We start from the raw sequence: 27,973 nt of genomic DNA on the forward strand, positions 1-27,973 counted from the left end.
TGGACCCCTGGGTGTAACATTGAGTTCCCTGAAGGGGCCAGGCTGGCCAGGCAGTGGGGCTGCAGCTGAGGGCTGGGAGCTGTGCTTGCAACCAGGATGCCCAGGGGTGCCTCTGAAAAGAAGATTGCCTGGTAGAGCAGGTGGCCATGGTGGGGTGCATGGTGTAAAGGGATGAGGAGGAGCCAGAGGAACTCTGGAGCAGCCAGGCATCAGGGGTGAGTGGAAGGGAAATGCAGAGGGGTGGGAGCAGGAGGAGGAGATGTTCACAGTTCTCTACAACTCAAGGTCACTAGCTGGCTTAAAGCAAGACTAGAGGGACTAAATCACTGTACCATGACACAGTAGGAACCACCTTTCATCTCTATGCAGCTTCCTTAATCACTTGGAATTTTCTGTATTTAAAAGAAGTATTCTAGTTTTTCTTTGTTTGTTTGTGTGTGTTTGTTTTTATTTTGTTTTTTTTTGGTTGATTGGTTGGTTGATTGGGTTTTTCCCCTCTGACCCTTCTGAACTTAAAAGCCTTTTTCTTCTTCTTTGGGGATCTTATTTTAAGAAAAAAAATACATTTGTTCATCTCACTCAAGATCTTGTCACAACCCTCAACAATGTACATCTTCTAATACAAGATAACTTTGGTAAAACCAAAATCCCAGTCTGATGCATGGTTTTCAAACCAGCTACTATGTAATTTTGGCTTAGTGCCTTTTTCTCTATCAAGCCACAAATACAAAGATAGGGTGGTGGGTTCTAAAACAGAACTTGGAGTCCTGAGGTGGTATCATCTCATAGTCAAAAAGACTTTATCATGTATACGTATTTCAGGTCAATTATCCTTGAAAAAAAAGCACTATGTCTCTGATTCATTCGGGTGTTCCAATATTTTCTGATTTTGCTGAATTTTTTCCAAAAATAATTGAGGCTGCATATCCCTTAACAATTCTTAAACTGCTAAAACACCATTTTCACAAATTAAAGTCAATAAAACATTTTCTATTAACCGTACTAATCCAGGAATTTGGCAGCATTGCTTGAATGCACTTGTCATTTCAAAATAAAACTTTTTAAGTGTACTTAAGTTGAACAATTAAAAAGGAAAAACACACAAAGAAAAAAAATATTTTAATTTGGCAGACAAATCATGTACCATTCAGAACAAGTACCTAGACAACAATTTTACAGCTACAAGGAAGTTTTCTTCACACTCTGCTTTGTCTCTGGGGGAAAAAAAAGGTCCAATTTCTATTCCTGACAAGCATGTATTAACTTAAGTATCAAAGTAAATTTTACTTTAGAAATACCTTGATATTATTTTCTTTATACAAAAACGTCTAGTTTTTCCTTTACAGTCCTTTCCAGTGCATCATTAATTTAGTCAGAAAAAAAATAAAAATTAAAAAAAAAGTAAACAAAAATGACTGAGCCACCCATTGTAGGTCTTCCCTACATACAGACAGTTTTAAAGATTTAAAGATTTAGATTAAAGATTTTAAAGATTTAAAGAACTTTGTGTTTTTCCTAAACTGCTTTGTGCTGTGTCATTGCTCTATTCTGATTTTGTCTGTTTTTTGTTACCTTTCTGAAAGACAGTAAATAGATCCTGACAAGTTCCTGTAGATCTACAGAGTTCCCGTAGATCACAGAATTCAACACTGTCCCAGGATGTTATCAGAATAACCAGAAATCTCTCATTAAGATAATTATTTAATTGCAGAAAAACAAAAACAGAAAAAGGAAAAAACCCCAAGCCTTAGTAGCAGCTGGTGCCTTTAGTTGGGGTGAATGCCAAAGAAACTTTGAAACACAAAAACCCCCCAGCAGTCCCCTGCAGACTCCCTGCTGAATCTGCCATTATGTAAACAAAGCTTTGCACAGGCTCTGCATAAAACACTGCCTTAATTTGAGTAATGAGGTCCACAAAAACATAACACTAAACATCTATTCTGTTACATTCTGGAGGCAAGTGACGGTTGTCCACAAGTGCCAGGAGAGTTAGCATTCCACTTCCCAAAATCTACCCACTGAACTGTGCCCAGGACCCCAAAAGTCTTCAGCCAGGAGAGCCAAGAGCATAAGCCATCAGGGCAAATGGGCCTAGTCCAGGTGGGAAAAACTATCCCGTGTTCACAGTCATAGAAAGGGGAAGCCCTTCCTAAAGGTAGTAAGCAGACGGAATGACACAGGAGGTGCAGCTAGCTCACAGAAGTGCAAGGCATCACATCTACCTTGCTCTGCTCTAAATGGCCACAAGCAACTCGCTGAAAAATACTTCCTGTGGAGTTTTTCTGCTTCACAAAATTTACTACTACAATGTTGGACTTGAAGGACTAGTCCTAAAAGAAGAAAATGGAGGCATCCTTTGTTTATCCCTTTGGTATTTTGTTTCAGTCTACATGAATGGATGCTGTCACTTGTGCTAATCCTAAGGTCAGCAGCTATGCCAGCTAAAGTAAATTCAATATTTGAGGTCCTGTTAATGATTTACAGAAACTTTTTTTTTAGAAGTATGTGGAATGCAAATAAGGAGAGAAGTACCTCCTCAGCCTGAGTTTTCGTGTGTTGACTTGACCTTCACAAATCATGGAAATGATGAATAGCAGCCCACATAGAGACCACCTAGCTCACCGCCTTCCATTCCCACCCACTCAAGGCAGAAGAGTGGGGGATGGTCTACGGGTAGTGATTTTCTGTAAGAAGATAAGATACCCCTTTGTTGACAAAAGCATATCCAGGGTCCTACAGATCTTAAAATTATTTCCTTTAGATTTGCTTTATGTCAGGAACAAGCTACTCTGCCTACAGGTACTTGAAAAAAATGGCAGTTTCTGAAAGCAGAGTTTCATTTCTGCCTCATCACTCATTGACCTGTATGGTCTGCCTCCAAGACCGTACAGAGCAGAGATTAAATGCCATGGATCTGTGGATAAACAGTATGGATGAGCAGTCCTATACTCTTGCTTTAAATTTTTTAATAGTTCTTGCCTATTTCATGTGCTCTAGAACATAGCCCAGTAGGTTGTCTTTGAAGGAGCGTATTTTCAAATCGCTGTTGTATACAGAAGACAGAGATCAGACTTCCAAGTGACTGTCAGGACAGCAACACACTCTAGCCTACCTTTGTGTGGCGAAGGCCAACGCAGAGGCCTTGAAGACCTTTCCAAGGGGAAGCTGGAAGGCAGCTTGGTGGCTGCCCTACCCTTTGCACAGGAATGGCTGCAGAGCTGAGGTTGCCGTTCTTGACCACAGCTCACCTGAGCTATGCTGCCACCACACTGTAAGTGCCTTGTACCCCACTGACCCAGACCCAGATTGACTTCCCTGTTTGACGAGGGAACTGCCTCATCCTTGTGATCTTGCCTCCTGGTCTCTGTACTCTGGTTGACCCAGTTACCGCCTCTGGGCCTGCCTTGAGCGTGACTCACTGATTTGTGTTCTGGGCTTCACCTCAGATCTGCCTCATAACCGTGAACTTGTCTGGCCTCTTCATTGAGGCTGAGGTGATCTCTGTTACACTCTGAACCTTGTTCCTGTTTCCAAACTGCCCTGCTTGGACCCTGTAGAACAGGGCCCTGGCTTGTTAGCATGCTCTGCCCCGACTGCCCACTTCTGATGGCCAGCCACCCCTTGCTGGGGCTGACGGTGATGCTGGAACTGGGAGTACAGACCGGATATCCACAAAATAAAGGCCTGGCACCGTGTTAGAGCCCTGCTGAGTTGGAAAGAGAATCCAAGAGCATCCTGTTAAGTGGTAAGAAATACTATTTTGTACTGGAACACTGTAGCCTTTGTGAGAGATGCTGGCAGAGCAGTAAAGTAAAACGTCTCGAACAGTCATTTCAAAAGCAGAATTTATACTCCTTCAACTTGACATTGGGCAAAAGAGAATCTTAGCTCCCTGCAACTGTTTGTGGTGTGGGATGATCCCACATGACAGGAACAGACAGCCAATGCACTGAGCAGCCTGATCATAAAAGAAGTCTTCTGGGGATCAAATTTTAGTGCTGGGCCAGCTAAAACAGCAATTGAACATAACCAGTCAACTACAGTATCACCCACTGAGTGACATCAAATGCAAAGTCACATACACAAGAAAAGAGTACAAGATTTCCTGCATCCTGAGTGAAATTTAACATTAATGAGAAGATACACTAATTTTGACAAGGAAACATAACACACATATAGAGATGAAGATAATCTCCAAAATGTTGTTCTGTTCAGTTAAAATATTCAAAGCATTTTAAATTCTTAACAGAGAAACAACTTTTTTCAGATAGAGAGTCATCTAGAGGCAGCATAACCCTGACCATCAACAGAGAACCTTCAGTGCCACACCATATCTAACATTCACCACAGATTATATCCCGTATCCTGACACTGACATTTGATAAGTGAGCAACTTTACAAATTTGTATTTTGTAATCCTTCATGAGTTGTCAGTTTTAAAGTTGCCCCATACATTCTTCTCTTCCTTCTGTTAGTTTGCAAGTAACACCATACATCAAATCCTGGTACTCGATGCAGGCATCAAAACTTGCATTTGCTGCAGTGATGGTAGGTGTGCACCAAGTTCTTAGAACAAAGACTTGACAAAAGAAGGGTGAAATTGGAGAAAATATGAGCCAACTAATTGTCCCTCATGCTTTTCCACTGGAATACATTTCCCCTCATTAAATATATTGCTTGAACAACTCTGGATACACAAAACCAGTCAGAGCCACAGGAGCAGAGTTCTGCAGACAGGGCTGCCAGACTGATTTTGTGAACTAGCTTCTAGCACTGCCCTCAGAGAACAGTCTGTGTCCCCTCCTCCAGTTCTGCATATAACAGCAAGTCCAGCAAAATACAGCACAGAGAAGGCAAACGTCCCTGACAGTGTATATGTGGTCAAGGAATAAATGAGAAGGCTCAGCTAGCTCACAGCAAAGGCACAGCAGTCACCTAGGGAAGGTGGCTCCTCAGCCCCCACAATGCAAGCTGTTGAAGTGCTTGGGCAGCAGGTCAGCTGAAGGAATATCTTCAAACATTGCCACAATAGATTTTGAGTTAAAATTTAAACTTTCTCTTTTCCCTTTCTTGGTCCCTTCTCCTAATCTTGGCATTTCAATTACAGCTCAATAGGAATATTTTTTTCCTGCAATTTCAGAGCTGAATTAGTCTGGCTGTACTTTTCATGTCCAGAGCAAAAAGATCTAGAGAGGGGATGAGCCAGTATGTGTAGGTCCTCTTTGCAGAGTTAAGTATTGAGTTTGAGCAGTCATCCCTGAATCACTTACTCTACAACAATAAGCATCCTTGAGATTAATCAAACCATCAAAAGAAAGCTGTATATGCACCAGGTTTTCTTCCCAAAAGGCACAGCAGTGACTATTTTCCAAAAAAAGAAATAATAATAATGGCCAGTCTTCGCGAGCGAAGATCCGGGGAAGGTCTTTCCACCTTCCAGCCTGCGCATTGGATTTTTTAGGTGAGACACAGTGTGCGCGGAACTGAGCCCACCCTTTAATCCTAAGGTTCATCTGCCGGGGCCAAGCGAGCTTGGACGGTGGCAGCGAGGTCCTTAGGACGTAGATGGATTGCCTTTAAGGGCTAACGAGCCCCACCTGCCCGGGAGTGGCCCTGACCAGGAATCGAACCTGGGTCTCGGGGGTGATAGCGCGGGGCCTTTACCACTAGACCACCAGGGGCTCAAAAAAAAAAAGAAAACAACCACAAAAAACCTCCAACCTCTCCATCAGTGACACATTTCTAGGTATTTTCACAGAGAACCTAAAATACGTGTAGGTACTGAGTCATATTGTTTGAGCTCAATTTACTGATAAATTAGACTGATGACTGGGTTGACAAATGAATCTTTTCTGAAAGATAATCAAATAGATATAAGCTAAGCACTTACTTTACTGTAACAATATCAAACAAAATTATTTCTTTTGACTATTATTTAATAAAATAAAATTTAAAACAAAAACCCCTGCATTATAACTTCAGACCATTCCCTTGGGTCCTGTCACTGGTTGCCAGATAGAAGAGATCAGTGTCTGCCACTCTCTGTCCCTCACAAGGAAGTTGTAGACTGCAGTGAGGTCTCCCCTCAGTCTCCTCTTCTCCAGGCTGAACAGAACAAGTGACCTCAGCTTCTCCTCATACAGCTTCTCCTCAAAGCCTTTCACCATCTTTATAGCCCTCCTCTATAACTCTTCTATACACTCTCTAATAGCTTTATATCTTTCTTACATTGCGGTGCCCAAAACTGCACACAATATTCAAGGTGAGGCCACACCAGTGCAGAGCAGAGCGGGACAATCCCCTCCCTCGACCAGCTGGCGATGCTTTGCCTGATGCCCCCAGGACATGGTTGGCCCTCCTGGCTGCCAGGGCACTGCTGACTCATATTCAACTTGCCATCGACCAGGTCTCCCAGGTCACTTTCCATGGCACTGCTTTCCAGCATCTCATTCCCCAGTCTGTACGAACATCCAGGGTTGCCCCATCTCAGGTGCAGAATCTGGCACTTTCCCTTGTTAACCTTCATATGTTTGGTGATTGCCCAGCCCTCTAATTCATCAAGGTCTCTCTTCAGGACCTTCCTGCCTTCAAGCGAGTCAACAGTTCTTCCCAATTTTGTGTCATATAGCAAACTAGCTTAGTATCCCTTCAATTTTTCTAGGTTTTTACTAGATTTTCTCACAGTATCTGCTCTTCCTATTTGACTTGTTATTAACTTACATCCCTTTCTCCCACTGAAGTTAACTGCTAAACTTAAGCTGTGCTGCAGTCCCAAGTCCATGACTTCCAAAGAGGTTAGGTTTGAGAGAGTGGTAGTTTTCCTTTTGTAACTTTAAAGGAAAAAAAATATGTCAGAGAGAGAAAATTTATATGTATCAGGAGCAAATTTTTTACAGTGAAAAAAGAAATATAATGGAGGATTTCCACGAAGTGTGGAAATTTTTGAAAATTTGTGAATCTACGAGCCATGAGAAACAAGAATAGGACACATGTACTCTAGGCCCTCATCACAGGTCCTATGAGACTATTAGGTATTCAGCATATTTAGTTCCTCATTAGAGGATTTCCACAATATGTTACAGTTGAGAAACTTTTCAGAGCTTGCTCCTACACCTGTGGGAATGGCCATACTCCTACCATCTTCCCTGTAATGGATATGTCAGCCAAACCAAATAGATCACAAAAGTATCATCACTTCCCGCCATATTCACTCCTCTTACGTGTCACTTACCTCTTCAGTGACGTCATTCTTCTGTTAAAATATATAATTTTGCTGCAATTTTAGCTACAGGATGATGAGAAATACAAACTGCCAGGGTTTGAATGCACTTCTTTTTTTTTCTTTTCTTTTTTTTTTTTTTTTTAACTAAAGCAATAGTCTCAGCATTATTTAATTTAACATTTTGTTTGGTTGTACCATCTACATCTATCATGGAATTTACCTAGATTTACTGACAAAGTAATGTTCATGATAAAATGGCTTAAATAAAAAGAATTAGGTAGCTGCAGTATTTATATGCACAACACGAACATTTACATATACACATTCAGCTGTGTTGTCCTTTACACTGAAGTAAGAAATCCTGGGATTTCAGAACATGGCTTCGTATTGAGGAGCAACTGAAGCTCAGAACAAGACAACTGGAAAGAATTAGGTTTAAAGTGCTGAAATTGCCTACCTAAAGATAATGTTAAGTATGATAATGATTTGTACTGTACTGCAGGGACATGTAAAATTCTATACTAAATAAAACAAGAAAAGAAAAATTATAGTTGGTTCAGTTTCAATTTTCCAGACTTAGCTCTTTTTTTCAGCCAGTTTAAGAAAAAAATGTCAACATCCAGGAGAGAGACTGAAGCAAGTTGAAAAAAGATGTATAGTAACTCTGGGCTAAAAGTAGGGAGCAGTCTTGGGATAAAACCATTCTGTGACAGTAGTGTACACATATATACACATGAAGACAGAGGAGTCATCCACACAGGTTCAGAGGCCCTGCTATGCTTTCCACTGCCACAGTTCTAGAAAATGGAAAATGAGACACAGGGTGCCGCAGTTGGTGACAGCAGCCAGGTTCCACTACCCTCTCCTCACAAAGATAAAGCTTCAGAGATATACCTTGGATTAGTTTTTCTTGGACTATCCTTGATTTCCTTATGCTGCTTTTTCAGTTGGATGAAACTGAGAAGTGCAACCAGAAGAGACACTTAGAGCAGTGTCACCGGACACTATGGAGGCAGACAGGTTCTTTGGGGCAGAATGAAGAAAGCACCAGGGGTCAGGAGCAGAAGGCACTGGTTACAAACAGATGTGGGTCCTCCTTGAAGTCAGCAAAATTTAGCTTGTGATAAAATGCTATGTATACAAATTCTCTGTAAATTGTGATCATATATGGGGAAGTTTTTTTTTGTAATCCAAAAACGTTATTATTCTAAAGCTTGTTCTAGTACAATCCTTATACACTGTCCAGAAGTAATGCCTTGGTAATTCCTGTGTCAAGCTCCATCACACAAACTTTTATACTTCAATATATCCTGTCACAACCTTGCTGGACATATTCACATGGATATTTTTTCCCTGCAGAAAGATAATTTCTGTTTCATGAATGGTAACCATGGAAATGTCAGATCAGCCGAGGTTTCAGAAGCCAGACTTGTTTATCACACTTCACTTTCATAAAGCGTGCTTAGTATAATGGATATAATAAACATCAAATACCTTAGATTGTTGAACTATTATAGATATTTGGCACACACCTAGTACTAAATCAAGGAGATCCTAGCTATAAGCTCTCAACAACTGAAGGATATAACAGACCAAAGGATCTTCCTTGGTATCTGCTTCTTTCTTGAATTTTTAACAGTGAGTTGGGCACATTTTACTGTTGAATATGATGCATAAACACTATCCACTATTTTTGCTAAAAATGTATGTGGTTAGCTATCTTTCCTGGTTGTTGCATTTAGATTTAGAACAATTACACAGAAGGAAGAGAAAGGGCTTCCAGGATGAGGCTGAGAGGAAGAAATGCATAGAGGGGAGAGGCTTTGCTCAGAGCAGAAAGCAGACCTCAGCCATACTGAAGAGAAATCTAAGGAGGAAAAAAATCCAAACCCTTAAGAGCCTTTTGGGAATGTACGGTATCTGTTCAACCCAGAAAAATCTCTGAAAGCTGCAAGTGTACGAGCAGCAAGAAACAACTTACAGTACATGAATACAGAAGTCAGACTTGATTTTAGAACTTCAACCTTAATGCACCTATGCAGCAGCAGTGAGACTTCCTAATTTCCAGAACTAGATTGCTCTAATTAGATAACCTTATTTCTAACAAAATGTATATTTAGGGAATAGAATACTCTCCAGCCATTTAGTATGTTTAGTTTAAAGTGAGGTGAGAGTAGTTCCAGTAGGAGGGTCAAGATTATATCCTAGACTGAGCAGCGTATATGCTATTTAAAGTAGGGTTGTTGGTGACGTTTTTTTCTTAGAATACAAATCGATTGGAGAAAAAGCAGATCATGTAAGTTTTGTAAATTACAGGTAGAAAAATACAACTTACAATTTTTATTTTTATAATTTTCCAAGTACACAAATAGACAAAACCAAATTAGAATTGCTAAGAGTATTTGACCTCATACTAAAACTGATCTAAAGATTTTGGAAAGGCAAATAAAAGAAGCATCAACGTGGTGCATCTGCTACTGCATCTGCCTATGAATATCATACTGATATGTAACAGTTTGCTATTACTTTCTAAAATTCTTCCACTCTTCTGAGAATGTCAACAAATAAAGGAAGAAAACCAAATATGCATCCTGTGTTTGTCTCTCAGGAAAGACCTCCACAAGACACCTGAAAATGTTTATTATCTGCAAAAAAAAGTCTGAGTGATTTGGGGAATTCCACCACATTTTTTAAGCAGTGAATCTTCAGCTGCATGAATTCTCAACCAGCAGCAACAGTGATAATCTTCTCTGAATAAACTTACATGAGTCTCCTTCAGGGTGTAGTTTCATATTAAACCTAATTCAATCTAACAGCAGGCAAAGGCCGGGGGGTAGACCTGCTTTCTCCCTGCTTTTCTGACTCCTCTCTTTTGTTCAATTTAGTAATTGTGCAACTCTGTAGTGACTTCCCTCAGCTTGCTGATCTGAGGGAAAACTGAGAGGTTTCCATGAGTTAGGTTTCCCTTCAAGCAGGGAACATTTAGCATGACAAGTCGAACTCAGAAGAGGAAGAAGCAGGAGCACACAAAGAGTGATGTGAGCGTGAGAGGACTATTGTTCCTTTCAGTGGCAGTTGCTCATCATAAGGTGAACTCCCATCCTAAGGTTGCATCTGTGGTACTATTTCAGTCTGAAGGAGTAGTATGATTCTGAAGTGAATCCATGAAGTAAATGCCCTATTGAATGTTGGTTCAGTTTGCAGAACAGGTATGGTGCACATGAACTAGATTCTTTTAGGATGAAACTTAGCTGAAAACATTGTTCCAGAGGTACATCAATACTTGCTAAATGTTCATATGCATCCAAAAGGCTATTGAAAGTCTTAGGGGTCCAGAGCTACTCTCTAGTGCTTCTTATATTATACTGCAATGTGTAAGCTGACCAGGTGCCGCATTGTCTTCATGAAGATGAAAACCTTGGTCTCTGAAAACCCTAAACAACCATCAGACTTTGGGGGTAGCAAAACAGACATGCCTCCATTACAGAGATCCTGAGTTCATTTTCACATGGGAACAAAGCACTGAGTTTTTCACTTATTTGGACGCCCACACCCTCAGACACAAGATCATCACACAGGAGAGCCCTAAGGACAGAGAACTTCTCAGCATTGCTGAAGCCCCACAGAAGACCTTTGTGAAAAGATATTTAGGGACATATCTTTGGTCTGCTCCATGCCCTACACTGCATTGTGTTAAAGCTCCTCACTTCTGCCAAGGAATTGAGCAGAGCAGGGTAGTGGTAGGAGAGTTTACCAATAGTTCCCAAAACAGTGAAGTAACTAATCAGGTCTAGGATCCATCTACAGGCTTGAGTCATGAGGGCTGGAGATAGGACTTGAACACAAGCTGTAGTTCATGTCCAACAGGTCCATCCAGGAGACAAGTTGCCTATAATGTATGTCCAAGGCCCACCCAGCTGACACAGCAATACACAGGACTGAAGACAACGCTACCTACACTGGACATTAAATGCTCATCCTGGACACAGGACTGGTGATGGGTACACCTACAAAATGGTTCTTAGGGCATTAGGACACTGACATCTGGTCTCACTGTAGTGCATTTTCTGGTTGAAAACTAGCCCACAGGGCAGACATGGAAAGTTTTGTAGAAAGTTGAGCATTACTAGTGCACCATTCTGCTAATTTATCTTGCCGGTAGGGGAAAGGATGCTCACACTCTTCATTTATTTATCATTGGTCCCTGAATGCCTTACCAATACTATGTTCACTGCAGACAAAGAACACTATCACAGGTAACTTAAATTGCTCTGGGTAGGGTAATGAAATGGAAATGACACTGAAAATACTGGTGCATAGCAATGTAGTGTTGACACATTCATTTCAAGCACAACCTGCCTACGTATTTATAGAGTAATATAAACAAACTGAAAAGCAAGTTCTGTGTCACTGTCACTCTCACAGCCAGTCTGCAAGTGCAGTCATCTTGTACAAAGTTCAGAGAGAACAAATATATTGCCACTTGGCTGCAACACTTGGTAAAACTGATAATGCTATCTATCAGGGAAGCAGTATACATTTTCTGCAGGTAAAGCACTGGAATACATTCAGAAGGGCTTTCCAGGTCTAATTATTTCAGAGAACACTTAAATAGTCCCCATCTAAATAATTCCTCATCTTTTCATTTGATATGGCTCTTCTCCTTTAAAGGTACTCTCTAAAAATGTCTGCCAAAGCTTTATATTTACAGTCAATAGCTTCCATTGAAAGGAGATCTTTCCTTAACACTGCTTATATTTTATTACATAGTTATCCTATGCATGAAGGAGTAATGACTGGTATCTCGCTATAGTACAGCAACTGCCACTGGTATGTCTTTATCATGACATTAAGAGGAAGCACAGATTAAAAGTTTCATGTGGAAAACAAATTAAAACAATGAAAAATTCAGAAGTGGAATAAGAACCAAAAGGAACAGTTGGTTTTCTTAGCAGATTTTGATGCCAGAAGAGGTTTTAATTATTTTGCGATGCTAAACACAAGTTTAACTCTTAAGAACAGTTGCAGAGGTCCACAAAACCACAGAAACAACAGGTATATCAGAGCCTGTGGATGCAGATGTGTTTCCTAACACTTGAGGCTGACTGCAATCAGACTACTGGTTACATTAATTAATTGAAAACATACATTTGATTCTGAGAAAAAGAAAAAACAAGCTATTTATATAAAATATATTTTCTGTAATTTAGTAATTATTCTGTAGCTTATGAATTTAGCTGAAATATGAAAACAGTCATATGCTGCAGCATTGAAACTAATTTAAGCAGTGAGACATTTCTTTTCTTATAGTAATATTTTGAAATCCCTATGGTTGCCATAATCCTCTAATAATGTAGTGAGCTTTTTTAACCTTGTTTAAAAAAAGATATATAGGGAAAATAATCAGCACTGTACAAAATACCCAATGCAGTCAAAACTGGCATTTGAAGGCATTTGGAACTGAGTTCAAAAAGTAAGAAATACCATTTTAGATGCTATATTTCCCATAAGAGACTGTTTGCCCTCATGTATTTGAATGTTTTTTTTGCTTAATGTTAATAGCTTTGCCCCCTGACGCTACCAAAAGGCCATCAAGATGACAGTGTTTGAAAAGATAAGAAAAGTCACACTGACTGTGCATAGTGTCCCATCAAACAGCTAATGAAACTTTATTCCACATTCGTTGCTCCCTCACCATTTCTTTCATTGCAAGCTTTCTGCTCAAAGAGAACTCGCCAAGCTTTTCTAAGCAGTAGTTCATGGTGACTCTTTCCCATCAGGCTTTATGCTATCACATTGCAAACCCATAGACCTAAAAGATCCTAGTTTTAGAAAGTCTCCAACTTCAAAATAAAGGAGGTATCACAGTGTGACAGTCTTGGCAGAGCATTGATGCCACAGAAGAGAATGGCTGCCTTGGCAGAACTGAATGCTTCATTCAGCCTGTGCCCTTCCTTCATGCATAAAGCTATTTTTTCTTTTTTTTTTTTTTTTTTTTTTTTTTTTTTCTCCCATTCCCCTGTATGTGGGAACAAAAGAAGCGAAAGAAGGAAATCAACTTATCTCCATGAGGTACAGCATCTCGGTGCCATTCTTTTACAAAGAAGTATGACAATTCAACAGAGAAGTAAATCTTCAATATTTATCTCTGTACAAACTGTGTTATATAAAACAATTAAGAATTCACCTTGGATCATAGAAATGGTCCATTAGAAATTTCTGCCTTTAAAGTCTTAAAAATCTTATTCCTACAGATTTTCAAGGGTCTGAAATACCTCAAAAGAGAACTTGTAATCTAATAAAAGTTGTTAAAATTCAGCAGAGATGGTATTGGCCATTTCAAAGTCTCCACGTTCTCCTGCAATTCCATCTTATGAGAAGGACCAATGTCAACCCAATGCTGTAGGTGGGTTTGGGGTTTTTTTGAGATTAACCTCTAACTATGGCATAGTAATTTAAAGTAAATATGGCCAAGTTTGTGAATATCGATATAGAAGCTAATCTACAGAATGCACTTTTACCTATGCATTTAGTATGGTTATTTTTACTTCCATAGTTCTTTTCCATAAGAATGATGCAACATTAAAAAGGTAAAAACAAAGGTCATTTTGTCACATCTTTACCCAAGCAATACCATTGAAATTAATGAGGTCCCTGAACTGAAGACTAGCTGAAAGATTTGTATCTTCCATTAAAAGGCTTCCTGCCTGCTTACAGTCACCCTGCATGGTACTCCTCTTTGAGATTTGGCTGCAGTAAAATTAAACATCAGTCAAAACAGTTTTAATGGATTAATTTTTTAATAGATTACTTGCAAACTTCATCAATATTGGTGCAATACTTTCAGACTGAGCAATTCAAAGAAACCCAAGGCAGGAAGGCAAGTGCATTTCATTGACAAATGATAAAACATTGGTTGCAATAACTGCATGTGTTTGCATATAATATTTTATTTGTAGCTACTATCAAGAAATGTAGCATGTAGTACTTCTGACAGACCTTCATGGAAGTACTTTATTCCCTCAGACCCCACGTATCTATGAAAGTGTAACTACTTTTTCCAAACTACACTACACCTTGTCTTGTAGCCCCAGATTCTGACCAGAGAACCATTACTGAATGGGGTATGTTGGCAGAACATATAGGAGACTTGTTATCACCATGAAGTGATGAAAAAGCTTAAGAACACAAAGTTATTGATTATTCCTGCAGAAGCAAAGAATGAGATACCGCCAAAAGCCAGAAGAGACAACTGTAAAGAGATTCTGCTTTTCCTGAATAAAGTAGATTGGAAAGTCCCCTATCTCCTTCTAGATCAGCTGAGAACCAGAGATGATCAACAAGAAAAAGAAATCTCTGTTGTTATCAATACACCTTATTTTTCAGAGTGGGTTAACTGGTAAGAAATTGTAGTTATTAAGATTTCAGAGCCCTTGGATTTTGAAACTTATGAATATGACATCCCTCCAGAAAAATTAATTATTAACCTCGTCACACATTATAGGCTGGCAAAACCATTGAATCACATGGAACTCATCGATAGACCTACATCTTTCCAGTACCAATAAAAGAGAAAGAAAAGGAGAGAAGAAAAGGCTATAAATATGACAAGAAGCTAAATCAGAAGAGAAGTGTTAAGAAAAATACAGAAGTAGTTAAAAACTTTTGATTTCAAGAAAGTACAAAAACAATATTAAGAATATTCTTGTAGTTTCTTTCATGAGATGCCAACTTCTATATTTCACAAGCTAAATTCAAGCCATTTGAACTCTGAACAGCAAAATAGTAACTTCAAAACAACTTATTCCTGAGTATAATTTGAATAAAAAGGCAAAATAAACCTTTAAAATCCTATCTTAATAATTGGATTAGATTAGACTATTTAGTACCATTATTGCTTAGTATTAATTAATATAGCTTTAAATTATAAGAGGATACAGTAAAAAGAAAAATTAGGATCCAAAAAAATTGTGCCCCAGGCTGGCTACAGTCTTAACTAATTATGTGCTACTCTTAAAACACTCAGTAAATGTGGTACTGTTTTTCACTAAAGTCAGCATTAATGTACAAAGCTGTACATTAACCATAATATCTTTCCAAATAACTAACCATAATTATATCTCTTCACAATAATCTTCCTGTATTATTTTGAACTAAATAAAAGTAATTCACAACCTACATTTTCAGTAGATGCCTTAAATAATCAAAACCTGACAAGGGTTATATTATGTATGGTAACAGGGCTTTTTTTAACTTATACTCATCAAGGGATAAAAATCATGCTTATTTAAACATCATTGATGTTAGGAGGTTCCTGTCACAGATTCTTTTAGTGGCATGAACAAGGGCACTTACTGTAACTACATCAATATCCCTTTCTGTTGTTAGGGTCTTTTTCATAAGCTGAATATAAATTGTCATCTAAATTCATTGCAATGGAATAAAGCAATGTAGTACTAGTGTCTTGTTGCAAAAACAGAGATTAATCTTGAAACAGTTGTGTATTCCCAGGCCACTAAAATAAAACCATTTAGAGGCATTAACAGATTTTTAGTTTTATGTTGTTCTTCTCTCTGCTATATGGATCAGAAAAGACAAAAGCCAAGTGATTTAACTGGAAACATTTGTAAAAAATAAAGGCATGAAAAAGATTTTTGGGTAATTTCTTCATTACACAGATATTAGGACTAAGATTTATTAAATTTTATTAGTAAGGGTAGTGGTAGCAACGTTTACATGGATTTAAAAACCAGTTCAGAAACAGAACAAAAGTGAGTTGTAGTATAATCAATCCTTACAGTGGTAAAAAGGGTAACACACAACATCCTCCTATTTCTAAAACTTCTGATAAGAGCGAAAAATAAAGACTCAAGAAAGGTAAAGGTCTTGAAAAGTCTTTCTCTTCATTGCATTCTTAATTACAGCACTAATTGAAAACATTGGGAGGAGAGAAGTTGAGAGGAAAAGATGCAAAAAGAGAAGGATGAGAGTAGAATACCCATTAATAAAAGTATTACTCTTTCAATATCTAACTTCAGATATTTTTTAAATCCTAAAAAAAAAAAGCTGAGAAATATAAATGCTGCTACAGGAGCTGTTTCAGGCTGACTTCTGTAATTTACTACACAAGCTACACCTCCTTTTTTAAGAGTATATTTTTAAATACCACTAGATATAGATATGCTACATCTCTTTTAGTCATCTCTCCAACAGGATTTACACGGACTGGACTGAGAAAATCAGAAAGCTTTTTGCAAAAGCTGTTCATACATATATGAAGTCACTTATGCCCTGATGTTTACATATTCCTAAAAAGCAGAGTGCAATATATTGTGTTGTAATACATTTAGCAGACTAAGAAAGAAAGTGGAGATGATGATTACTTTGAATTATTAGTAGGGCCTTCTGTTCTCATCAGCAACTTGCAATGATTATTTCCTTCTAACAGCTACATTTATCAATTTATATAACAACATTTCATCGACAAATTATTTGGTCATGAACTTCCAAAGGTCTGCCAGAGCTTTCTGTGAATCAACTAGAAGGGCAAAATTGGATAGCTGAACTACAAAGTGCTGATTACAACTGGATTGGTCCTATGAGTGTAATAAAGAAAATTCTTGTAATGTTCTGTATCTACTAGTCTACTGTTCTGACTAAAAGTGGCTCCATAGTGACTAATGCTGCCAGATCAATGTTGTTGAAATGCTGTTATTGTATTAGGTTGAAGTGGTTGAAATGGGTCTAGATTTAAATACTACTTAGAAACTGTTTTTTAGAATAAACAAATTTCTTCATGAGTAATATAAAAGTGAAAAGGAACAGCATTATACAATACAACTATTTAATCTTGATCTAGTTGTTTAAAAATAACAGAGTAAATACAAATGTAATATTTGTACTATACCTGGGAATTTGGGGTATATTGCTCTACAGAGAGTGCAGAAATAGAGAGCTGGTGTGCAAAATAATTTTATTATTTTTTAAAAAAAATCTTTTGTTGGTACAAACAAGCAGTGTAGAGAACAAGGCAAACATAGAAGGGGTAAAGGAAAGCCACAATTAACAAGAGTTGAGAGTACATCTTCTATGAGCTGAAAGTATGACGGACTTAAAAGACCCTTTAAGTTTAACATTTTAAAATCTTCCTTAACTACTGAAATGGCAAAATGCCTAGAGCATCTAACAACCATTCAAAGCATGATGCTATCCAGTTCTGAGATGCCTCTGGAAACAGAACTGTGTTCATTAATGTCATTCCTGGAATTCAACTAAATGTACTACTAATACTTCCTGAACACTTCTGATATTTGAAAAACACGAGTATCAAGGCAGGCATAGTTCAGTTTCTGTTACAGAACAATCACAGTTGTAGCAGAACCATCACGATGTTCATGTCAGTCCTCAGGAAAAGTATACAGACAACACAAAGGATAATCAGGACCAATTCTTATGCAAATTATCACATATGAGCAAGGAGAGATTCCTTAATAATTAGGAGCAATAGAAATGTCAATTTGTAAAGTAAGAGAAAAAAGAACAGAAAAAAACCCTTTCATTTTTTTTTTTTAAAGTGATTTGGTAAGTTTTAAATTTCCTATATCAATCACTACAACTAAATACAACAAAATTGATATTATTTTATCAAGACAGATTGCGGCAAGACACAGGATTCACTTTTGCTGTGACTGAAGAAATTATTGCAGTCACAGTAAAGTTGAGAGAAGTATATTTTTGAAAGCTATGACTACTGTGAAGTCTGACTTCCACCAATGTATTTTTATTGAAAATCAGATTTTTAAAATTGTTTGAAAAACAACTGTGCTTTTATTAAAACCAAGAACCCAAACAAAGTCAGCTTTAAAGAAAAACAAATTAGCCATTTAATAGGGACAGATAAACTAGACTGAATGAAGTTTTGGCAGGGAGCCTTAGTAATTGTTCCCATATCTGCACTCGGTGAAAGGTGATCAGGACTTGTCAAAACAAGGAAGTGCTGAGAGCAGGAGGTAAGAGCTTTAATTTGGCAAACCACAGTGTTCAGTGAATTAGGCATAATATAAATTTAGGCAGTAAAGAAGAAAGGTATCAAAAGAGAGAATGTTCAAGAGAGAAGTCAAGCTTACCTACACAAGGTCAGATGGTGAGAAGCAAAAGGTAAGGATAGTTAAGGGAGAGAAAATACTGTGCCTGACTGCAGTGGTTCTTTGAAGTACTTCTTTGAAACTTGACACAAAATTGGTTTCCTGAAGAACAGCAACAAGATTGGCTTTGTCTTCACCCATTTAAAAAAAAGTAAAAATACATGTTTGTCTGGAGCTATGGAAAGCTTTCAGCTGGCTGCATTTTGACTTACTCCTTGTACAATAAAATTGTTACACAACTTTTGTTTCCCAACCATTTAATTTCTAAACTGCTTGAAGGATAAATCATGTTTGTGTGAAGGGACAGTTGTTTACAGGACCAACAGAATTTCATAACTTGCAAAATGTGTATCAGAAAAAGATCTATCTGCTTATAGTAGCTGAAGGCGATCCAGTGGAATTGTATCTACTTCTGTTGCCTAATGCTGTTGTTGTAAAGATTCATTTGAATCCCTGTCAGGCATTCTCTGCTTCTTATTTCTCTGTACAGCCTTTCAGATATACAGGGGGCCTAATAACCAGATCTGGAACCAACAAAAAGATGTGGTGACTGCTCATATTAGCAAATGAAGCCAGTAAGACCTCTTGAGGAATTACTCTAAATTTCTCAGATTGAGTAGCCAGGTTAAATGGGTATTTTTAGCTTTCATTTTAGGTCCTCCAGCTGTAAGGAGAGACCATAGTTTCCTGACTCCAATGCCTAATCCGCCTGTCCTGCCCATTCCATTTTTCTCATCATGCTTCATCCCACTCTTCACTTCTGAGTCTCCTATTTTGACCAATCTTCACTTTATAGACTGAACCTGGGTTCTACCAGATGCCTCATCCACATTTTGAACCAATTCCTCTCCAACTCCCCACCCATACATCCATTTACTGGGATGTTAAGTGTACCTGGAGATCTGCTTCTTGACCTCTTGCCACTGCACTCGAAGGACCCTTCCTTACCCTGACAACATGGAGGGAAGGATGGGATATCATTGAGGAGACTTCCCTCCCAGCTCCAGTACTCTGCCTTGCAGTACACCAAAATCCATAGAAGGCAAAAATCATTACAGGAAAATAGGGACTTATCTCTGTGCAAAGGTACGCTTAATTCCTCTGTTAACAGCAATGTCTTTTGGTGCAAATTTATAACAACAACAAGAAGAAAGATGATGATTATTTGAAACTCCCTTCAAAACCTCAGTATGTGCTTTCCGAAAAGGAAATACTCAACCTGAAAGGTGCAGTTTGTCAAAAAAAGGAACAATTTAAATCTTGGTTTAATACAAACCAGCAGGCAACTTTAATGACAGACACCACTTTGGTCTCTGTCCGCAATTTCTCAGAACTGACTCCTTGAAGCACCTTGCATACCTTCCTTCTGTTTCAGTGTTTGATGTCAATTGCCAACAGTCATTAAATATTGTCACCATGTTACAGGATTTGTTCTCAGCCATAAACTAGCTACTTCTAAGATATCACAAAACCACTATCCAGCACCTTTGACCCACAAGCAGTAAGCACTGCAAATGAACTTTCCTGGAGAAGTTTTATCAAACTTGCCTGTGAATACTTTAAACTCAAGAACTTTCTTATAATAAGGTATTTTCTCTCAGTATATACTCAATTTTGTCTTCCTCTAAACGTATCCAAAAACATTTTGATATCTAATAATTAAAGAAGGAGACAAAAAGAATGTTGTCCAGTTGTTGTCGATATCACCTGGGGAGTCTTTCTGCTGTACCTTCTGCAACCGGACTTGTCTATCTCACATTGGCCTTTTTAGCCATCAGCGCGCTTGTAGCAAGCGTGGGTAGAGCCCTTCTCAAATCTTTGTTCACGAAGCCTAGCCATGGTGATGATGAAAGCGGAGCCTAGCAAGGTATCATAAAAAAGAGAGCTAGAAGGGCTGTAGAGAAATAAACTTGTCACTTGTGCCACGTTCTCAACAGATATTCTACATGTGTTTAAGTTTCAAATGATAGTTTTTATTATTGTCTCCTTAGGCAATCTACTACTAAGGCTTATCCATTCTTAGTGGTAAACTGAATTGCCCTGATTTTTCAACAAACAGGCTGTGAACAGTAGTCTGAACATAGAGTCTCACTTCATAAGACATAACTGAATTTTACACTAACAACAATATATTTCCTAATATCTGTATTTCCACATTTATTTCAAATTAGTGCAATGCTCTATTGTCAGGCTTGCAAAAACACATTTAAATTGTGAATGAAAAAACTGGAAAGTTTTCAAGTATCTTTGTAACATGCCAAATGTGCACTAAGGCATATAATACACCTTTATGTCCACTCTTCATTGGCTCACATATCAGTAAATGTTGGTATGTAAAGGATCTGCTTTTCCTGTTTCATTCTGCTTTTTTGTGGTTTTGCCTTTTTTTCTTTTTCCTGTCTTATTCCTGTATTTCCTGCATTAGTAGAACAGAAGACATAATGAAAAATATGAGCTAGTTAACAGAGAATATAAGTGACAAACGGCACTTAAGAGCCATTATAAGCCCCATATAGGGCTTTCAGGCTATAAGACCCTTGCTTAGGGCACTAGAAAAAAAAGTATTCATATCCTTACTGTCAAAACTTCTCTGCAGTTACTTTGATGAGTTAAACTAAAAACTGATACTGTAATTTCACTGATATGCCAGTGTTTGGCAAAGCTGAATAATGGAGGTAGTATCTCAGGAGGGTATTTACCAAGCAGAAGAAGAGGGAGAACATCTGTGCAAGGGGTGTTTTAAAGTCTTGTTGCAATTTTTGCATTCAGAGACATCTGGGAATGATATGACCCATACTACTACTATAAAAGATATGGATGTACTGTAAAAAACAAAATTACACCAAACCTGATTGGTTGGACATATGCTGGAAACTTGCTTTTCAGCAACAGAAGCTTATTTGCTCCAAAACAATGAAACTGGATAGTTCTCTGTGGAGGATCAATGGCATTAATCTGTTTTCTTGATGTGCTTCATTGTGGAGAACCAGCACAAAGACCCCACAAATATTCTAGTAATGGAAATAATAATTTTATATATATATATATAACCTTCCACTTCATTTTCTTGCTTTTGTAGCAACTTCTTCGCTCAGTAATTTTTTAAACCATTTCCCTGAATACTGGACATACAATACAGTGAGTATAGACAGGTGCAAACTTAAACTTCAGATCATGTTGTTCTGAATGATCAGATCAAAAGTCTGATATTTTAATCCAATAAACTGTCATTCTGCAGAATATATTAAATAGTCATATTACTAATATCAATTGTACCAACTGTTCCAACCAAAATTTATTTCCTATAATGAAATTTTTCTTCAAATTTTCCTCTTTTGGTAGTAGTCTCAAACTAACTCATTGACCAAGTCTAATAGGATACAGAGTTCATCACCTCTCAGGTCTCTACACCTCACAACCCAAAGATCAAGAGATACAAAATACAAGGTGATGCTGCAGTAGTGAAAATACTAACCTCAGTATATCCCTGACTTCTAAAACATTTTCACTGACCCGAACACTCTTACATGTGCTGGTACACACAACACCAGGAACATCAACTATTGATGTCAAACCAGTGTAGAAAATCAGGCTTGGTAAACTGTAACAACTATCACAACAAGAAGAATCTGCCCATTATACTTCTGGACAACTTACTGTACCCCACAAAACTCTGATTTCCAAGATTTCAGAATCATAGAATATCCTGAGATGGAAGGGGCCCATCATGACCATCGAGTCCAACTCTTGGCCCTGTGCAGGACATCCCAAGAATCACACCATGTGCCTGAGAATGTTGTCCAAATGTTCCTGGAACGTTGTCAGGCTTGGTGCTGGGACCACTTCCCTGGGGAGCCTGTTCCAGTGCCCAGCCACCCTGGGGGGGAAGAACCTTTTCCTGATACCCAACACAAACCTCCCCTGACACAGCTTCATTTGTTTCCTCCAATTGTCACTGTCACAAGAGTGAGGAGATTGGTGCCTGCCCCTCTGCTTCCCATCATGAGAAGTGCCTAAATGCTGTGTTTGAGCATGTAAATCAGTAGCCTGATTTTCAGAAGTGCTGGGTTCCAAGCTATTACCTACATGGACACATATTAGCACAGTGACTAACATCCATCAGCTAGCAACCCTAGCAACTCAACACCTAGCAAGCCACCAACAATTTTTGGTAATTTGATCATTATAGAAGATTAATGGTATGGGGAAGGATCCCTAAATAACTTAGCTAAGCTATAGGCCAAAAACTGACATGGAAAAAAATTTAAAAAATCCCCAAACAACCCTCCTCCCCCTGACCAAACCAAACCTATCAGAGTGGTTAAGCATTTAAACTACATTTTTTCATTCTTAGTTATGGTCTGACAAAGGTTGTTTCAGTTTCTTTTCTTCAGAGATTATCCATATTAACTCCTTAATAATTTTGAATGTAAGAAAAATACCATCTTTTAAACTTTTTTCTAAGGAAACATTGCTGACTTTCTTCTGTTGTCTTTTTTTATTTTTGGTGGTGATGGTGTTTTTTAAAGGTATTTTTTTGAACTTATGCCTTCTAGATATAGCAAAGAATGCAAATAATCCAAACACTTCAATGAAAACATTCTGATATAACAAACTCTTACACATTTTCCCACCATTTTGTTCTAATTGAATGTTTCCTTCCAGCTAATTTAATTTTCATGTTGGCATTAATAGCATTATAACCGAAAATAGGTTTCATAGTCAAGAATGGCAGGGACTTTTTTACTTCTACTACCTTGAAATCTACAACATATTTTTACCAGGATATTCTGTTTTACCACAAGCCTAATTACATGTGAGAAGCTCTATACAAGATCTGGAAATATATCAAGCAGTAACGTGCTTAACACTGACAAAACTCTCTTCAGGAGCGGAACAATCTCTGCATCTTTCTGAAGGGTTCCACCTGACCTGGTCACTTACAGTAACATAAAATCACAGTGAGATAACAGGGTGGAGGCACGGGAAACCCACTATTAAACACTGTCTTACCACATTCAGATCTGTAGAATTCACGAGGAATGTTTTCAGAAACTTACATTTTCAAAAACCTGCATGCTTCTATTGCTGGTTTTCATTTTATTTCAGACAAACTTTTTTATTAATTCAGTTGACAAAAGTTCATCGAAGCGTGACTTGTTAAACCTTACACAATCCACAGTGATCAGCTTCAGTGTGTGACAAAACTTAAAGCTTACCAAGCTTCTGAACTACTAAGCAAACACACATTGCAGAATGAGATGAATTTTGAGCTACAGCATTTGCTGTCATAAGTTTAATAAAAATCTTCTCTGCCTACTGGTGAAATGCCCATCTTCTTAAAAAACATCACTTTTAAAAATCCTTTTAAACATAGCCACGCTACTGGTTTATATATAAGAAGGTAAGTACAAAAAGACTACACTTGGCATTTTCATACATGATAAAAGACCACTTCTCCAGTCTATTCAGGTCTAGGCTGTGACAGCCTCACCTCCCTTGGCTACTGGATTCATCAATCCCTAATATTAAATATCTACAAAGACTACTATACATGCTTGTACAGTAAGTAGCCTAAGATCTAACACTGACAGCTGTACAGAAAAACTGTAATTGTAATTTTATTTACTTGACCAACTGTCTACCTATATCACAGTGCATACCATCTATTTCTTCAATTTTCTTGAAATGAAAGATCAATTAGACTTGCTGTACTTTTCTTCAGTGCATTTGTAAAAATTGTATCTTCCTTAGGAAAATATCAGTTTCCTGGTAATAAAGAGTGAATAACATATGCATTTCTAAGAGCGAGAACAACACTGAAGAAAGTGTATTCAAAGCAGGTATGCTTTCCATGTTCTTCAGTTTATTATATTATATTTTTGCAATACTGCAAAGTACAGAAACTCTGCTTGTTGCTTCACGCACTCGTGCACAAATGCCAGTCTATAGACAAACATATACTGCTCACATAAAACAGTGATTAGCATATGAAACAAACTTTAAAGTTTTAAGGATTTATTAACAACTAAGTACAGTTCTTTAATACAGTTCTTAAAATTATCAGAGACTGAAGATCTCTAAAGATATGCTGAGATCTAACTGCCCCCCGTACTAGAGCAACTGACATACTGATAAATCTGGCCCTGAAGGAATACATACCTCAGCCAAAGGAATAGAGCAGTATAGAACGTGACTTGGCTCCTTATGGAATGTGTGATGAAATTTTAATACTCAGCAGGGTGAGTAACAATCTGCTCAAAGTCTGACAACAGAGAAACACTGTGGAAGGGAAGAGTTGTCCTACTTCATGGTCTAAGCATTTTAGCTTTATCAGAAGCTATTGATTTTGGCTTTGGTTCACAGCCAAGAACCTGTTCCTGAAAAGAATGTACTCTAGTCCTTTTTGGTACAATTCCTAGTGAGTGTAGTCCCCAATCCTCTAAAAAATATTTCAGATCAAAGATATGTCAAAGAATACAATGTCAAAGAAACATTCTCCAATCCGGATGAGCACTGGCAAGTCAGTACAGCAGTCAGACAGATATTTGACTTCACTTAATGTTTGAGTTAGTTCTACGCTCCTACCATAATTATTTACAATTTTTAGGACAGAAAATTGCTCATTTAATATGTATGGGATAAACAACTCAACCCAAACAATATTAGTTAATTACTGATTTCTCTTTAGCTAATTGTAAGCTTTCAATGTTCTCTTCTGAACCACAGTATTTCAAGTATTTCTTAAAATGTCTTTAGTTGAAATGCTAGAAATTACCTGCTCAAAAGTAAAACATTTCTGGGGCAAATTACAGATGCAAAAATTGCATGAAATCCACTCTGTTATTCCAGGTACTAGTTTATTCCACAGACAGATTAGCAGTCAAATTATTAAACTTCTTGAACAATTGGAGTGTCAGACCTCAATCAGAGTCAGCTCAGTGACCTTGATATCACCAATACCTTGAAAGTATAGCTTTATCAATAAGAAGTTTATCAATAAGTTCAACAAGAAAACATTTCCTTCCCAACAAGAAATGTCCGAGCATCTGTATCACTGCCTGGAATAATCCTAAAATAACAGCATTATTTAAACATAGCTCAGTATCACTCAAACATTGTTCAGACATAGTTTTCTTGAAATGTAGTCATACCATACATAAAATTTAAAGTCCTCAGGAAACGCACCTGACATGCAAATATAGTACTGTACTGCACTGCGAAATATTAGCTATTCTGTGCTTAAATCAGTCTAAGTAATATAGTTTCTCTAATGTTAAAAAGTCTAGATGGTGAGAAAGATCATATAAAATAAGATTTTATCTTGAGTTCTCACCTGATTTATTAAGGATGCTTATATTAAAGTCAACTTCATGTACAGCTTCTGCTGAACTAGTGAAAGATTTTTCTGACTTCTGCTATTTTAATTGAACTTACATTCAGTATTTTTGCTCCATCTTTGGCATTCTACTGAATAATTATTTTCTACTTATTGTGGAAAGCAAACATTTATTTGACTGAAGTGTAGTTTGAATTGCTTAAACTGAGAGACAGTAGTGATCAATACTTCTTGTATTTTTTCTACTATTATCACACAAAACTTGTCACTAGGCTTGGTGTGTTGTATTATGTATTCAAAAGATATCACATTTTATATTTCCGCTGATAAAAAAAGAATACAGGTCTATACAACATGACTTTTTCCTCGATCCTTGAAACTCAAGTACCACCATCTTTCATTTATTAGGTTCACTGAGAAAATGAAGAAACACAGTATCAAGAAGCTCAAAAACGCAAAGTCTCACTAAACTGACCAAGAGATTAGTTTCCTTTTGTTATAATTCTTAAATAAACTTGCCATCCTCCAAATAATGTACCAGAATGATTTCTTATATTGAAGAAAACCAATGCGTAAAAAAACGAGTGATACATATCTTATCATTACATTTTGATGTGGGGTCAGCAGCTTTAAGTAATTCACTCTAAACCTTTTAATACCATGAATGATGAAACTATGATTAAACAGGTTTACAAAAGTTATCAATACATCCATGCAAATATGAAGCTAAAAAGTTTTGGCTGAAAATTACAGCTGTATTGGTGGTAAAAACGAGAGTTTTGCTGATAATCCATTCAGAGTTCAGCAAATCAACAAATTCCAAATGTGACTACTATTTTGTTACTGGACACACAAGATAAAAATTGCATGAAATTTTCTTTCTATGAAGCAGGTCAAAATGCAAATTTTCAACCTCTACTAAAATCTCATGCTCTCTGGTGTATATTTTTGGTTTTTTACAAAAAGATTATCAAATCTGTTCTTGGTGGTAATCCATAACAGTGACAAAATTTACTAAAGACATTAACAATTCGTACATTACCTAATGCTGCTCATGCTTCCAGTTTCTGATCCAAGTTTACATCTCTCCAGTTGGCTAGCTACAATCTGACGTTCAGCCTCAAGTTCTCGAGTCAGTCTCTCAAACTGCAATTCCTGAAAAAATAAATTAAACCATTTGTTTTGACTTCTCTTGAGATTAAGAAGGAATTTCAACACATAAAAATATCATTTGTTCAAGAACTATTAGCATAACACCATATAAGGAAGCTTTCTTTATTCCCTTTCTCAATGCATTCATATTTAAAATTTTTGTGGTGACACCTACCCATTCCTTCATAGAATGAGTCAGTTTATCAGGAATGGCATTTCCAAATACACTAAAAAATTTAGGCCGACATAGTACACATAGACTTCTTAGTAGCATCTTACTAAACTTATTTGAATATGATCAAAAACGAGTACAATTTGCACTACTGAGAAACAGATGCAAAGTTCCATAGATGATCATGTGGTGACAAAAGCTTCTGTATTAAAACAGACAACATCACAGCACACAGTAGTGAAATAAAATAAATTGAAGGTATGCTGTTATGGACTGAGCACAGCTTAATTTCTGTATTTAATGATGTGCAGAAGGGAAACTCAAGTAATTTTGGACAAAAGCTGTACTAAAAATCCCACTACTAACTGAATGGGTTTCCTTTCATTCTGTCAAGGAAACCAAACCAGTCCTACCAGACAAGATTTATCCACAGAGTTTATAAAGGTACTTATGAAGGGGTTTTGATTTTATACACAGAGATTTAATTAAAAAAAAGAAAAAAAAAAGAGAAGTAAAACCAAAAAACCACTGCAAGTAAAATCCCCACAATTTCTTAAAGAGTTACATTTCCCGCATATTGTAGCACTAGTTTTATCAAATAAAAAACTGAAATACTTTTAGGGAACTATGTTTGTTGCAAATTTGCCAGATGTTGCTGCCCTTTCGTTTCGGTCATAGTTACATTATGCCATTTTCGTGAGTAAACAGAAAAAAAACTCTCCTACACCTTTTCTTTGGGTTTGTTGGAGGCTGAAGGAGAAATATTTTGAGAATCCACTTCTTAAATCATTCCTGTATCCACACAAATGCATCCATTATCTCTTTCTCCCTCTTTTTTTTTTTTTTCCAAAAATGATCTCTGTATTGCAGAGGTACGGGAGAGAGTCCCTTGCATAACTACACAGCAAAGTTTTTACTGACAGAGCAGCAATGGAAATTACAAC

General features: G+C 37.4%; 1 protein-coding gene across 10 annotated transcripts in view; it reads right to left on the reverse strand.

Moving 5' to 3' along the window:
* Positions 1-27,973, reverse strand: part of CTNND2 (catenin delta 2) — a 629,651-nt gene that overhangs the window by 363,881 nt on the left and 237,797 nt on the right. For all 10 annotated transcript variants that reach the window (XM_050328005.1, XM_050328001.1, XM_050328022.1 and 7 more), the window contains one exon: positions 26,748-26,860. In XM_050328005.1, the coding sequence (XP_050183962.1) occupies positions 26,748-26,860 (113 nt within the window). The remainder of the gene's footprint in view (positions 1-26,747; positions 26,861-27,973) is intronic.

Source organism: Myiozetetes cayanensis, unplaced genomic scaffold (assembly GCF_022539395.1).
Source record: "Myiozetetes cayanensis isolate MyiCay16 unplaced genomic scaffold, myiCay2020 scf1, whole genome shotgun sequence".
In the NCBI taxonomy this organism is placed as follows: domain Eukaryota; kingdom Metazoa; phylum Chordata; class Aves; order Passeriformes; family Tyrannidae; genus Myiozetetes; species Myiozetetes cayanensis.